The sequence below is a fragment of the Crocuta crocuta genome, unplaced genomic scaffold, assembly GCF_008692635.1.
Source record: "Crocuta crocuta isolate KB4526 unplaced genomic scaffold, BGI_CrCroc_1.0 scaffold262, whole genome shotgun sequence".
Classification (NCBI taxonomy): Eukaryota; Metazoa; Chordata; class Mammalia; order Carnivora; family Hyaenidae; genus Crocuta; species Crocuta crocuta.
Window position 1 is genome coordinate 3,374,682 of NW_027528869.1, and position 14,428 is coordinate 3,389,109.

A 14,428-nucleotide genomic window follows, 5' to 3' on the forward strand; every position below is an offset into this window, starting at 1 on the left:
TATTTCATCAAATTTGAGAAGTTGTTGGCTATTATTTCTTCAGATATTTTCTCTATCCCTCTCTCTCTCTTCTTCTGGCACTTCCACAATGCGTATGGTGGTCTGCTTGATGGTGTTACACAAGTCCCTTACGTTCTGTTCCATAGACTTACTAATTTTCATTGTCCTATCTTCAAGTTCACTGGTTCTTTCTTCTACCTGCTTAGATCTGCATTTGAATCTTCACAGTGAATTTTTCATTTCAGTTATTGTATTTTTCAGTTCTGGAATTTCCTTTTGGTTTTCTTTGTAGGTTTTCCTTCTCTTTATTGATATTTCCATTTTGCTGATACATTATTCTCCTGACTTTATGCACTCTCTATTTAGTTATTTGAACATCTTTAAGACAGTTGTTTTAAAACATTTTCTATTAGATCTGCCATCAGGTCTTTTTCTGGGATAGTTTCTGCTGGTTTATTTCTATTTTTTTTTTGATTGGACCATACTTTTCTGTTTCCTAATATGCCTTGTGATATTTTTGTTGAAAACTGGACATGTGATAATCCAGGAAATCACATGCTATATGGGAAATTTTTACTACTTTAATAAATATTCTTAGCAAAAAGTTTTCATTAATAATTAGAAGGATTCTATTAGCTGATTACATTTAATTTCATCCTAAATGCAATGAAAAAATTTTCCCTTCCAACTAAATACTAATTAGCTTCTCTCTTAAAAATATCCATCAGAGAGGGGTGCCTGGGTGGCTCAGTCGGTTAAGCATCGGACTCTTGATTTCAGCTCAGATCATGATCTCTAGGTTTATGAGATCAACATCGGGCTCTGCGCTGACAGCACAGAGTCTGCCTGGGATTCTCTTCTCTCCCTCTCTTTCTGCCCCTTCCCTGCTCATGCTTTCTCTCTCTCTCTCTCTCTCTCTCTCTCTGTCTCTCAAATAAATAAACATTAAAATAAATATCCATCAGATATCCCAAGGCTAGAAGCCAATGGAGATTCCTTCTGATTAGTTCATTACGACAATCTTTCGGTAAAATAGAGTAATTTGAACCTATTTCATACCTTCTGTAAGGATCTAACTGGTTTTTCTGTCGAAAAGTAAAAAATAACCTCTGACTCCTTCTGATTCTGCCCTAGGGCATGCGGGTCCTGTGACTTTGGACGACTGTGGGGATGTTGACAACACTATGGTGCTTCTGTACACCTCTGTGGATACCAACAAAGTATGTCTGACGTCTTATCAGGAATTTGGGGTGAAGTGACTGGGTGAGGAAGGATAACTACAAGGCAAGTGATAGCAAAGGAATTAGAGAAGTTGGGTTTAAAAACCTGCAAGTTATTTATTTCAAATTCACAATTATGCCCTACTTGGAACTGTATTCTTTAAGCATTTTGACCCATAGACCTTATTTAGAATATCCCTACTCTACTGACTGTATATAAACTACCCACCCAGAACACTTTGATATAAAGACCAGACTGTTGATGGGATACCAATAGTGCTCGCTTCGGCAGCACATATACTAAAATTGGAACGATGGGATACCAATAGTAGGATGACAGTCCTCTCCTAAGACTTGTTGATTCATTTCCACAGCTAAACATTTCAATGAAACATTCCCTGTTCTCTCCATCTTAACTCATGAAAATCATTATTTGTGCAATATTTCTGGCACAAACAGTCCTATAATGTCATGTTTTTATTCACATTATATATATCTTTTCTCGTCACCTACATATAGGCTCCTTAGTTTTTAAAGTTTGTTTATTTATTTTGAGAGAGAGAGAGAGAGAGAGAGCACGGGAAGGGGCAGAGAGATTCAGAGAGAGAATCCCAAGCAGACTCCGCCCTGTCAGCACAGAGCCCGATGCAGGGCCCAATCTCACAAACCATGAGATCATGACCTGAGCCAAAATCAAGAGTCAGAAGTTGAGCCACCTAAGCCACCCAGGTGCCCCCATATAGGTTCCTTAAAAAAGGGGAGTGGGTCTTACGTCTCCATGTCTCCAGTGTTTAACTTATCTGGCATATAATTGAGGCTGATCAGCATTTAATTTAAAGTCAAAACACCTATCTGTATGTCACCCAAAATTGTCCCCATCACAAATTAGGAAAGCCACCGTTCTAGTCAACCAAATGGTCAGTAGAAAGTATTTTTCTTTAAGACATTGTGTCCTGACATAACTAGGAATCTAAGACAAAGACTTATTCATTTTTTATGTAATTTTATAATGTGATCGTTATGACATCTTTAAGTCATACATTTAGCATATATATAGACCTCCCTTGTAAAAGATATCTGTAATGGAAAATGTGGAAAGCTAGAGAAAAAATGTCCAGATTGAGAAAGTTAAACCAGAAATTTGAGGGCAGCATTTCAGAAAAGTACTCCACAGTGTATACTTATATATAAACCTTAAATATAATGCTATATTTCACATACATTTCATGGGAATACCTTTAAAAAAGTGTCACCAATTCTCCAGTTATTAGTAGTAACTACAAAGATAACTATATTCCCCTCGAAGTTATTCGCACCTGGATGATTCCCTTGGAGAGAAGCAAATACATGTGGTATGATCCTACATCAGCCTCATAACTGCTCTTTAACATGAAAAATGTTCTGAGCACTTACTCTCTCTCAAGGAAAATCTAGCTGAATTTTTCAATAAAGGCACATCTAGTTGATTTTTCAATAATCTAGTGTCATCAGTTGTGCTATACACTATGTACATATGGGCAACCAGGGATTAATTCTCAAAACACAGGAATATAGATAAACTATTCTGTCTCCAGAGAAAGCCTCAAAAGAAAGTCAAGATGCTGTACCTGAATGTTAGGATATGGACTATCCTCAATATATGCAATTATAGATCATACTTTTGAGTTAAAAGTATATGTCTAAAGATGTAAAACTTTTGTCCAGAAAGTTTTGAGGAAATGGTGTTGAATTTAGAAGACGGTCATTTCTCAGATGTCCCTTACAAAGCTGACTCAAGATATGCAGCAAAAATGTAAGGATATATAAATATATCCCATTGGCAGATTGTTTGAAAAAGAAACCTTTTCTTTTATAAACCTAATAAGTATCATGTACAAGACAGTACATTAGAGCAGAAGGATAGAAGAGATTTGAAAGTTATGTAATTGATAGAATTTAAATGTATAATTACATCAGAGCCCCTTGACATGTATCAAAATGGATAACAGATTTTAGCTGTGGTGCATTTTCTCAAGATTTAATTTTCAAAGCAACTTAATATTGTGGAAAACATTGGTGCTTTACTTGTCGTGTGACTTGGAGTTAACCCATTAATTTCTTTTGGTCTCTATTTTAACATTTCTAAAATGAGAGGCGTGAACTAGTTCTCTAACAACCCAAAGAATCTATATTGGGTAGGAGTTCCTCATACAGTGTATGATCATAAAGAAACAAAATAATTGACCCACATGGAGTTTAAATCTACTCTCATGCTGTGAACCAATAAATGGATGCTACCTAGCTAGCTCCTGGCTGCTAAACATTACCTTGTTTCACTGCAAAGTGTATGAAATTTAAATGTCATTGGGCAGGGCAGTCTCATCAGAAGTCATTCTAAAATGTCTTTTCCTGTTCATCCTTCTTTTTCATGCCCTGGCGTAGTACAACGTTCTCTTGACCTACGACACCCATGTAAATAGGACTAATCCCAAGGAAGAAAGCCCCACATTCATCTGGAAGAACCACAAACTTCCTAATGATATCCCAGGCCAGGGTAAGGCATCCTTTGGTGAATTTTCTTTCCCTGAAATTGCTTTTCTGGTAAGGTAAGCACATTCTATGGTTTATACAATTAACCTGTTTTTAGTTTTTCGTTTTTTCTATTTGTTGTCTGAATTAGACTTGCCAGGTTTATAAAGTGTGGACTTCCCTTCCCAATGAATGATATTACAGTTCTAATTAAATGCTGAAAATATCCCTATTCTAATTTAGCTATACTGCTCTTTAATATGTGCCCTAACTAAACTACATGCTAAAAATTAACCTATAGAAAATTAGTTGTGACCATTGGCAAAATGAACACAAAGACATATATTCTTAATGCTACGTACTCTGTTTTATTGCAATAAAGTCAAAGTATACATAGTTCAGCAAGAAACACGTGATGCCAGCAGCCATCAGTCTTCAGTGAACATGGCTTCAAAAGTCTCCCCCATTTCCTCACAGGATACACACTTGGATTAAAATGATGATTACCCANAAAACATTAAAAAAAAAAAATTAAAAAAAAAATAAAATGATGATTACCCATCTACTTAGGGTGAGGCCCTATCATACCATGGAAAGCCCTAACATGTCCATGCAACTCCACCCATGCAACTTCCGATGCAACCATATAACAGTGGCCATCACTATATAGGGCCAGTCATGTATCTCCTGGGCAACAAAGTCACAGGACAGTCTAGCTTAGCCAAGGCTAACCACAATAAATAGTAAGTAATGCCACATTACTAATTTATTTTTAGGGGAAAAAGTTTAAATTTAGACAAATATTTATGCCCAAGATGCAAAAAAAATAATAATAAGTGGAGGGAACATGAGTAAAATGATTTAGAAAAAGGTGATACACTCATAAATGGTACATCATAAACCACATAAAATAATTATTTACAAAGAATGTTAAGTGACATGGGAAACCTTACAAGGTAAATTAACAGGAAAGTAAACAAATTTTTATTTAATGAGATTCTAACTTCATAAAACAATGTTGGAAATAGACTGTAAAGAAATATGCTAAAATGTTAACAGTGATAGCTTCTGAGTAATAGGATCCTAGGAGAATTTTTTTCTGGGCATTTTATGTTTTTCTTAATTTTCCAATTTTTTTCCATGGCTCTGTATTAATTTACCATTTTTAAATATTAAAAATAAACTAGAGGGGCACCTCGGTGGCTCAGTTGGTTAAGCATCCAACTTTGGCTCAGGTCATGAAATCGCAGTTCATGAGTTTGAGCCCTGTGTCAGGCTCTGTGCGGACAGCTCAGAGCCTGGATCCTGCTTCAGATTCTGTGTCTCTGTCTCTAGCTGCCCCTCCCCAACTGTCATGCTCTCTCTCTCTCTCTCTCTTTCTCTCTCTCTCTTTCTTTCAAAAATAAATAAACATAAAAAATTAAAAATTAAACTAGAAATATTCCTCTCTCAGCCCTATTCTAATAACCAGAAACTGAGGTCAATGTGATTTAAAGAGAAGAGTTGTGGCTTGATGCACTTGCTTGTGTTAAAGCTTTTGCTATATTTTTAGTTTTCTTGTGTTGCATGAGTCATATGTAGTTGAAAATGATCCCTGTGTTTTTATTCAATAGCCATAAGCAGTTGACTAAAGCAAAGAAGGATATGGGAAGTGGGGATCCCATTCTTTTAAACAATAAACAATAGGGGCTCCTGGGTGGCTTAGTCGGTTAAGCATCTGGCTTCAGCTCAGGTCATGATCTCACAGTTTGTGGGTTCGAGCCCCGCGTCGAGCTCTGTGCTAACAGCTAACCCAGAGCCTGGGGCCTGTCTTCAGATTCTGTGTCTCCCTCTCTTTCTGTCCCTCACACTGTCTCTCTCTCTCAAAAATAAATAAAAGATAAAAAATTTTTTTAAACAATAAACAATTCAGATTTACTGTAATCATTGCTCTTTTTTTACGTTTTTATTTTGATTCCAGTTAATATACAGCATTATATTAATTTCAGGTGTACAGTATAGTGAGGAATTCAATACTTCCATGCACCACCCTGTGCTCATCATGACAAGTGCTCTCCTTAATCCCCATCACCTATTTCACCCGTTCCCCAATCTCTCCCCTCTGGTAACCATCAGATTGTTCTCTATAAGTAAGACTCTGTTTCTTGCTTTTTCTCTTTGTCTTTCTCTTCTCTCTCATTTTTTCCCTTTGCTTGTTCATTCTGTTTCCTAAATTTCACATATGTGTGAAATCATATGGTATTTGTTTTTCTCTAACTTACTTCACTTAGCATGATACTCTCCAGCCTCCCTCATGTTACTGAAATGGTGAGATTTCATTCTTTTTGATGGCTAAATATTCCATTGTAAAATACCACTTCATTATACATTCATCAATTGATGGACACTTGCGCTGGTTTCATGTTTTGGCTATTATAAATAATGCTGCAGCAAACATAGGGGTGCATGTATCCCTTTGAATTAGTGTTCTTATACTTTGGGGGGTAAATATCCGGTAATGTGGTTGCTGGATCATAAAGTAGTTGTATTTTTAGCTTTTTGAGGAATCTCCGTACTGTTTTCATCAGTGGCTGCACTCGTTTGCATTCCCACCAACAGTACATGAGTGTTCCTTTTTCTCCATATCCTCACCAACACTTGCTGTTTCTTGTGTTATTGACTTTAGTCATTCTGACAGGTGTGAAGTGATATCTTATTATAGTTTTGATTTGCATTTCCCTGATGATAAGTGACAATGAACATCTTCTCATATGTCTGTTGGCCATCTGGATGTCTTCCTTGGAGAAATATCTGTGTGCGTCTTCTGCCCAGTTTTAATTGGATTAATTTTGGGGGGAGTGTTTTAGAAGTTCTTTATATATTTTGGATACTAACCTTTTATCGGATATGTCAATTGCAAACATCTCCCATTCTGTAGGGTTGCCTTTTAGTTTTGTTGAGTGTTTTCTTCACTGTGCAGAAGCTTTTAATTTTCATATAATCCCAATAGATTATTTTTGCTTTTGTTTCCCTTGCCTCAGGAGACATATCTAAAAAGAAGTTGCTCTGACCTATGTCAGAGAAGTTACTGCCTGTGTTCTCTTCTAGGATTCTTGTGGTTTCAGGTCTCACATTTAGGTCTTTAATCCTACCCAAAGTGATAGATAAGATACCTAGGAATAAACTTAACCAAAGAGGTGAAAGATCGGTACTCTGAAAAATATAAAATACTGATGAAAAAATTGAAGATGACACAAAGAAATGGAACGACATTTTATGCTCATAGATTGGAAGAACAAATACTGTTAACATGTCTATACCACCCACCGTGGTCTACATATTTAATGCAATCCCTGTCAAAATACCAACGAAGGAAAGAAGGAAAGAATAACAATATGAGATAACTACAAATTCATTTCTACTCAGCACTAATCCACCCTGTGATAATTTCAGTCACTTTACTTCTCTAAGTGTGAGTTTATTCCTTCTTCAAATCAGGAGATCTGTTAACAGCCTCCAAGATTCTTCCCAACTATCATATCATAGGACCTTGGGGTTATAAAATCATCCTACCATCACCGTACATGGAATTAAATAGAATGTGATAACCACAGCAGCCACCAGAAGGCAGCAGAAGCTTAACCTTTGAACTAATGTAATCCTGTGACTTGACTAGCTTAAGCAAAAATGACAAGTGTGTTGAATTAACAGCTGCTTTACTTACATGGTATATAGTATATTAACATATGGTGCAGTGAGATGTTCAGACTTTAGGGGGCAGATAGAAATTGAGAGGGGAAAGCACTCAGCAGAAGCCCCACCTCGTCCCTCCAATTCATGCTCTAGTCTAGGGGATGTGTAATTTTAGTAGACTGATGAGTAGAATCATTGATGAGTAGAACTGTATTTCTTGTATTGTTTTTTGTGTGGGATTGGATGTATGAGAGTGATGGTCATGGCAGTGGTGGCTAGGTGAGGGGAGTGATGATCACAGTAATAAATAGATTTCACACAGTCAAATATGCCCATACTGCAACTCCAAATCCAGAGTACTAATCAGTTTCTTCCCTGATGAGAACAGAAATACTGAGCTCAAATTTTCACTGCTAAAAATTTTCCCTTAGCAGAAAACAAGATAACAAGCAGAGGCAGCATCCTACATTGGCAGCAAAGCATAAATCCTTCAATGCCACCACTAAGCATGGAGAAAGTTTTGGTGAAGAAAAATGCGTGCATGTGATTTTTAAACCCAATAGTAGAAACATTCATAATGGAAAGTGAGTGTGCCTGGTCCCACCTCCGCTGTCAACTCTGGTCTCTCAGTGACTTCTGACTTTAGTTTTTTGCATATTTCTAAGTAATATGCATATATTTCTGGATTTATAAACATATTAGATATTATCTGGTTTTTAAAATGTTTATTTACTTGAGAGAGAGAGAGCAGGAGAGGGGCAGAGAGAGAGGGGGAGACACAGAATCCAAAGCAGGCCCTAGGCTCTGAGCTGTCAGTGCGGAGCCTGATGCAGGGCTCGAACTCACAAACCGCGACATCATGACCTGAGCTGAAGTCTGGCACTTAACTAACTGAGCCACCCAGGAGCCCCAGATGTTATCTGTTTATTTCTTGTAAAAGATTTAGTTCATCTTTACCAGCCCTACTTATTTCTAACCTTTTCTGAATATAGCTATAAATATTTTTTTGTCAATGCATTTATTGGGTGCCTTTGTAATGTTAGTTAATAGGCATAAGCTTCTAGCATTATTCTGTCAACTATGTAAAAAACTTCGTGCTTCCCAATTTTGTAGGACAAAGGTTTTCGTGTCCCTATCCTTCTTTCTCCCTCCTTCCTACCTCCCAGATTCTCCTGTATTTTTCTTTCATTTGTCGTAGATAATAATATCTCTTTTGTAGCTCTATGAAGCTCTCTGCCATTTACCTATAAGTTGATTCTATAAGAAAATTAGTAAACATTTTTATCATTATTTATATAAAGCTAAATAACACTCTATTGCTTAGAATCCGTTCCATTTTCCCTTCTCCAACTAACTTCCTATTCTAATGGAATCCATTGCGGCATATATGAACCATGACTTTCTTGTACAGTCTTACTATTGTTAGTGTCCTTCTCAGTCAAGGCTTGTCCCTTAGCAGATTCAGATTCTGCTCCAATGCTTCCTTGGGTTGGATCCACATTTTCCCGAGCTCCACTTACCCTTCTGTGAGTCTCTTAAATTCCTCTGTCCTTACCACTCGACCTACCTACTAGTGTTCTAATAAATAAAGTCACTTACATTCTTCCGTGACTTCCCTCGATGACCTGGTAGTGCTTGGGAAGGACCAGCAGGCGACACTGTCACCTGATATTCTACAATGGCTGACTTTTCTTCTGATTTGTGCTTGGTCTTGAAAAATAGTTGTATGTTTCTCTATGAGTCCTCCTTAGGTATGTGGGTTCCAAGGACATCAGGTGGGCTTCCTACCAAACCTATCTGTGCACTGGAAACTATTTTATGTTCTTGCAACATTTGGTGATTCCCATAAGAAATACATCGTGCAGGTTATAAGGATAGCTGAAATCAAACCACTTTCCCCGGCACATTCCAGAAAATTTTCTTCAGAGACCACAGATATAGGACCTTAACTACCAATGAAGAGATTAATAAGAGATAAATAGTTTTAAAAGGTTTCTCCTTTCCCCTTCCTCAAATTAGATTATACAAGTAGAGCCTTTGAAATGTTTTCATTCACTCTTCAAAGATCCTTACTAAGGCATTTTTTTCTCTCTCTTTCCTGCCACAGGCCCTCAAGCTCTGTTGATTGCGGTCTTCACCCTCACAGGAGCTGTGGTTTTGCTCCTCCTCATCGCCCTTCTGGTGCTGAGGTACCTGTCACCCCCTTTGTCTCACTGTGCTCATCATCCAGAGAAGGAGGGAGCGGGAGAGGGCAAAGCCTGACGTCATCAATGATAATGGACATTCACAAGGTTTCTAGACAGATCGCAGATCATGAAGGCATTCTGCATCAAAGACTCCATCAAGGGCAGAATGGTGCTGAACAGATCACTTGGAGCTTGGCGTCAGAACTCCTCTCTAGCTCAGTTCGGTGACTTACTAGTTGTGTGATTTTAAGTGCCTGAGGATGTGTTACTTAGCTTCGGTATCCTCATCTGAACTGTTGTGAGAACTTGAAATAAGGTGTGTTTAGTGACAATCATGTAATGGGCACTCTACAGGTAGAGACAGCTATTCTGCTGTCTTATTGGCATTTTGGGGGAATATGTTCAGGCTGGAAGAGTCCTTAGAAATCATCTACCTCAAACCTCCCATTTTAGCATGGGGAAAGAGACCCAGAAAACCAAATGGTTTGTCTTTAATTATACCACCAGGTAGTGTGTAGGGTCAAGACTAGCACTCAGACCTTCTGACCATCAGTTCCATGGTTGTTCCACTCTATTTGGACTTACGAGTTGCCCAGCACAGTGACAGAGGCATAATGTACACTCAGAAATATTTGTTGAATATATAAATGATGAGCAAATACCATACTCCCTCTTAATCTGTGTATGTTAAACACACAAAACTTTCCATCATATTCTATTGTCAGAATCACCCCCATTTCCCTACTGAACCAGACAACAATTTTTCTCTATGTACCACACACGTTGATCTGTGTGTCACTGTGCTTTCACATGAGAGAATCCGGCCTGTTGCCTGTCACTTAAAGTTTTCTCCAAGAAAGGAAGTAGATTGCTCTGTTCAGTTTGAAGGCAGAATTTGACTCCTATAACTGCATTACCCCAAATGTGAGATGTATATACACATATACAGTGTATGGTGGTTATTTAGTTGAAGGTAGCCAGAAACCAAAATTTGAGGAGAATAAAGCCAGTCAACGGCAAGGTCGCAATGTGGCAGTTGTCCTTCAGAAACCAAGTCCAAATGATTGCCAGCTTAAGATAGGGGTAAATCACAAGGTAAGAGACAATAACATGTGGAAACAGGCATTTTCCATTTTCTTTAAGCACGGGAGGCAGAGATAGGGTTTCCCAATGGGCAGAGCAATGGTGTGTCCAAAGATCTGGTAGACAGATTTTATTCTTATAGTTCTCCATTACAACTGCCTATACAAGACAAGTGCTGAATGATTTATGGCATCTCCTGATTCAATATGAATGACAGCTGGCTCTGTTGGGTCCCAAGCGTCTTTGGGAATGCAGAGATGAGAGCCTTTAAGGCTGCAAGACTACTTTGCCTCCAGGTCTTAGGATCTTAATCACTGGTCAATAATATACTATTTTATAGGTATTTAATAGAGGAATACTCAGAAAAGCATAGGAAGAAAATCATCATTTCTGTTTAGGGGACATTAATAAGGGCACACAGATGACTTTAAGAAAGTGAGTAGAAATTTGTCAAATGACCACAAGCAAAGACAAACTCAAGGACACATAGCTCAATGGAAAAAAAATCAGATTCTAGAATCAGACACAGCATGCAATGGAACTTAGAATATGATAGAGGTGATATTACAAGTCAATTGGGAAATGATGTTGGCACAGTCGGCTTGCAATGCGGAAAACATGAAATTCAAATCCTACCTGAAACCATACACAAATATAGGGTTTATTCCATATGGATTATAAATGGGATAAAGACCTAAATGTGAAAACTCAAACTTTAAGCCTTAGAAGAATTAATAGAAAATGACTTTGTGATCTCCACTAGGAAAATACTTCTCAGTTAATAGAAGAAAAACAAATGAATGTAGCCATAATAAAAACTAAACTTTCTATACAACAAAGTTAAAATAAGCAATAAACTAGAAGAAAGTATTTGCAATACATAAAAGGACTAAAGATTTGTTTTGCAGAATATATCAGGAATTCATGTTAATTATTCACATATGGGAATAATTTTGAATGAATATGTAACAATATATTCTATAAAATATGTAGGAAGTATTTGAAAACACATTGAATCTCTTTAGTAATAAAAAAAATGGGGTTGCCTGGGTGGTTCAGTCAGTTAAGCTTCCGACTCTTAATTTCTGCTCACTTCATGATGTCACAGTTTGTGAGTTTGAGTCCCATGCTGGGCTCTGAGCTGACAACACAGCGCCTGCTTGGGATTCTCTCATGCCCTCTCTCTCTGCTCCTCTCCTGCTTGCATGTGCACATGTGCTCTCTCGCTCTCTCTCAAAATAAATGAACACTTTTTTTCTAAAAAGAATAGTTTCTGTTTTGGAAAACTGAATCACAAAGCAACAATCAAATACCAACTCACACAATCATAATGGTAATAAAAAACAGTTTAATAATACCAAATGTTAAGGATATGGAGGAAACAGGAATTCTAATGATGGGAGGGTCAGCTGGTGTAACCACTTCGGGAATTTGGCAATATCTTTAAAAATCTGTGTTTCCTCTAACCCAAGAATTCTGCTTTATCTATACTAACAACTAAAAAACTGACATTTTGAATATTGAAATGCATGTTGCGTTTTCTCTGTGCTTTTCTATTTTCCTTACACATTTTTTAAAGGCACATACGCATAAGAGGAATTGGCTTGTTTAGGAATCTGGTATATTTTCTGGTGGCTTAGAAATTAACGTTTTTGCTTTTCAAGCTTAATTTTTTTTTGTTTTCCTTACTCTTTCTGTATCATCAGTTCAGATTCTTTATTATGGTGAAGATCTTCCTTAGTGAAGGACCTGAGGAGAGGGGAGGGAAGGGAAAGAAAGATGGGGAGGGAAGGAGAGGGGAGGGGAGGGGAGGGGAGGGAAGGGGAGAAAGACATCAGAAATTCTTATAGCTCCACTAATAGCCAGAATTCACCAGTTTAGAAAACATGAAGTCACACATATCTACCTGAGAATATCAGGGCTCTAAATTTCTCTTAGTGTTCAGAAGCTAAATGATGCGAATGTTAATAAAAACCTGTTGACTGGTTCTATTCCTTTCACAGAAAATATAAGAAAGAATATGAACTTCGTCAGAAGAAATGGTCCCACATTCCTCCTGAAAATATCTTTCCTCTGGAGACCAATGAGACCAACCACGTTAGCCTGAAGGTATGAAAGGTAGAGCTTGTGCAACTTGCCACGTGGTTGACAAGATCATTTCTTGGAGAGTCTAGGATGTAGACATTTTCTACTTCTCAGCTTCCCATCTTTCCATCAATCTTCCATTGCCTTAATGTAGACGTCAGGATAGAGAATTTGAGTTCTACTGAACCCTGGCTACTGCTCTTCCCATCCTAAGGATGCGTGACTATCTTGCTCACTGCTGAAGGAAGAGGCCTCTGCTGATGTTTGCCTGCCTTCTCCCTCAGCCAGGAAGTATCACAGCAGCCAATCATAATCCCTCCCCTTCAGTGCTGTAATGCTGGACCCGCAGCATCTCATCTGCAGTGTTTCTGACAAGGAACTCAGGAGTTAAACTTGATCATAACTTTGCTGATGAGGTAACTGAAGGATGCGGGGTGAGGAAACAGTGCAGGAACACACACAGCTACTGAGCAAATAGTAACAGCTGACGCTGAGCCCTTGTCATGTGCTGGATGCATTGACCCCTCTCCTCTTCTCCCGAGCCCTGTGAGGCTAACAGGGCTAGAAGTTCAGGAACATGGCCACAGTTTGAACCTAGTCTATCTAAGTGTGAAGCCTGAGATCCTAAAACCTATCTTTGACCATATCTTTATCAGAGTTTTTATACCAAAGCATACTAAGAGAAGAGGGAGACCCAGAACCTCCAAACGAAGGGATTGGTGGGGTCCCTCAGCCTAGGGCTGGGCCAGGTTTGTCCTCTGAGCCACCCTAGCAGCTCATGGCACTCCACACTGCTCCCACATGTCACGCTCTGAGAGCTAGGACCCTCGCACGCTGTACAAGGACTAGGTCTCCCTTGCTTCCAGTAATAGGTCCTGCTCTGAACGCCCTTCCTGTCTGTCCCATTCAGAACCTCACATATAAAAGTTGTATTTGCAAAGCCCACTCTGTCTCAGGCAAGTGTCAGGATCGACTCCACCTTGCAGTAATTCACAGAGAAGTACAGATAATCCTTAGACTATTGGACTTCGCAGGAGAGAATTTTTGGACCTAAATGACTAATCGGCAGTACCCCCTGGAAGGGAGAGGAGACCTCCAGAAGGAGCAAGTGCTCCTCTGCCTCTTATGACACCAGCACAGCCTGCCATGTGGCCCACCTCTGCACACATCCAGCCATGCCTCCACTCAAAAGCCTCCCCCACGGCCTCAGCCCCCACACTCCATATTTGTTCTTTTTGATGAAGCCTAAAATATTGTGTTTTTGAGGTGTTCTTGAGGTGTAATATTCCTAGAAATATAGGAATGTTCTTGAGGCCTCTGTGTTCTTGAGGTGTAATATTCCTAGAAATATAGAATATTCCTAGAAATATAACCCATCCATCCCTCATCAGACATTACAGAATTTTTATGTGTTAATTCATCAGATTAGCCCACTCATCTGGCTGAGGAATAAGTCTTTGGGACAGTAAACTTAAAGGAGGGAGCGTAGAGGGCATTCAGGGCATGGGGAGTTAGAGTCACCCTGAATTTCAGGAAGGCTGGGGAGTAGGCGGCCAGGAACTGGCTGTAAGGAGAGATTTTCCAGTGCCATGAGTCCGTGCAGCAGGGAGAAAGCCCAAGGAGGTCAGCCAGAGTCAGCCAGAGGGGGAAATGCCACACCACCACGCGGGCAGC

General features: G+C 38.8%; 1 protein-coding gene across 1 annotated transcript in view; it reads left to right on the plus strand.

Moving 5' to 3' along the window:
- Positions 1-14,428, plus strand: part of GUCY2C (guanylate cyclase 2C) — an 81,427-nt gene that overhangs the window by 35,407 nt on the left and 31,592 nt on the right. Inside the window, 4 exon segments of the mRNA XM_077756437.1 lie at positions 1,135-1,220; positions 3,642-3,753; positions 9,508-9,589; positions 12,673-12,778. Of these exon segments, the coding sequence (XP_077612563.1) occupies positions 1,135-1,220; positions 3,642-3,753; positions 9,508-9,589; positions 12,673-12,778 (386 nt within the window).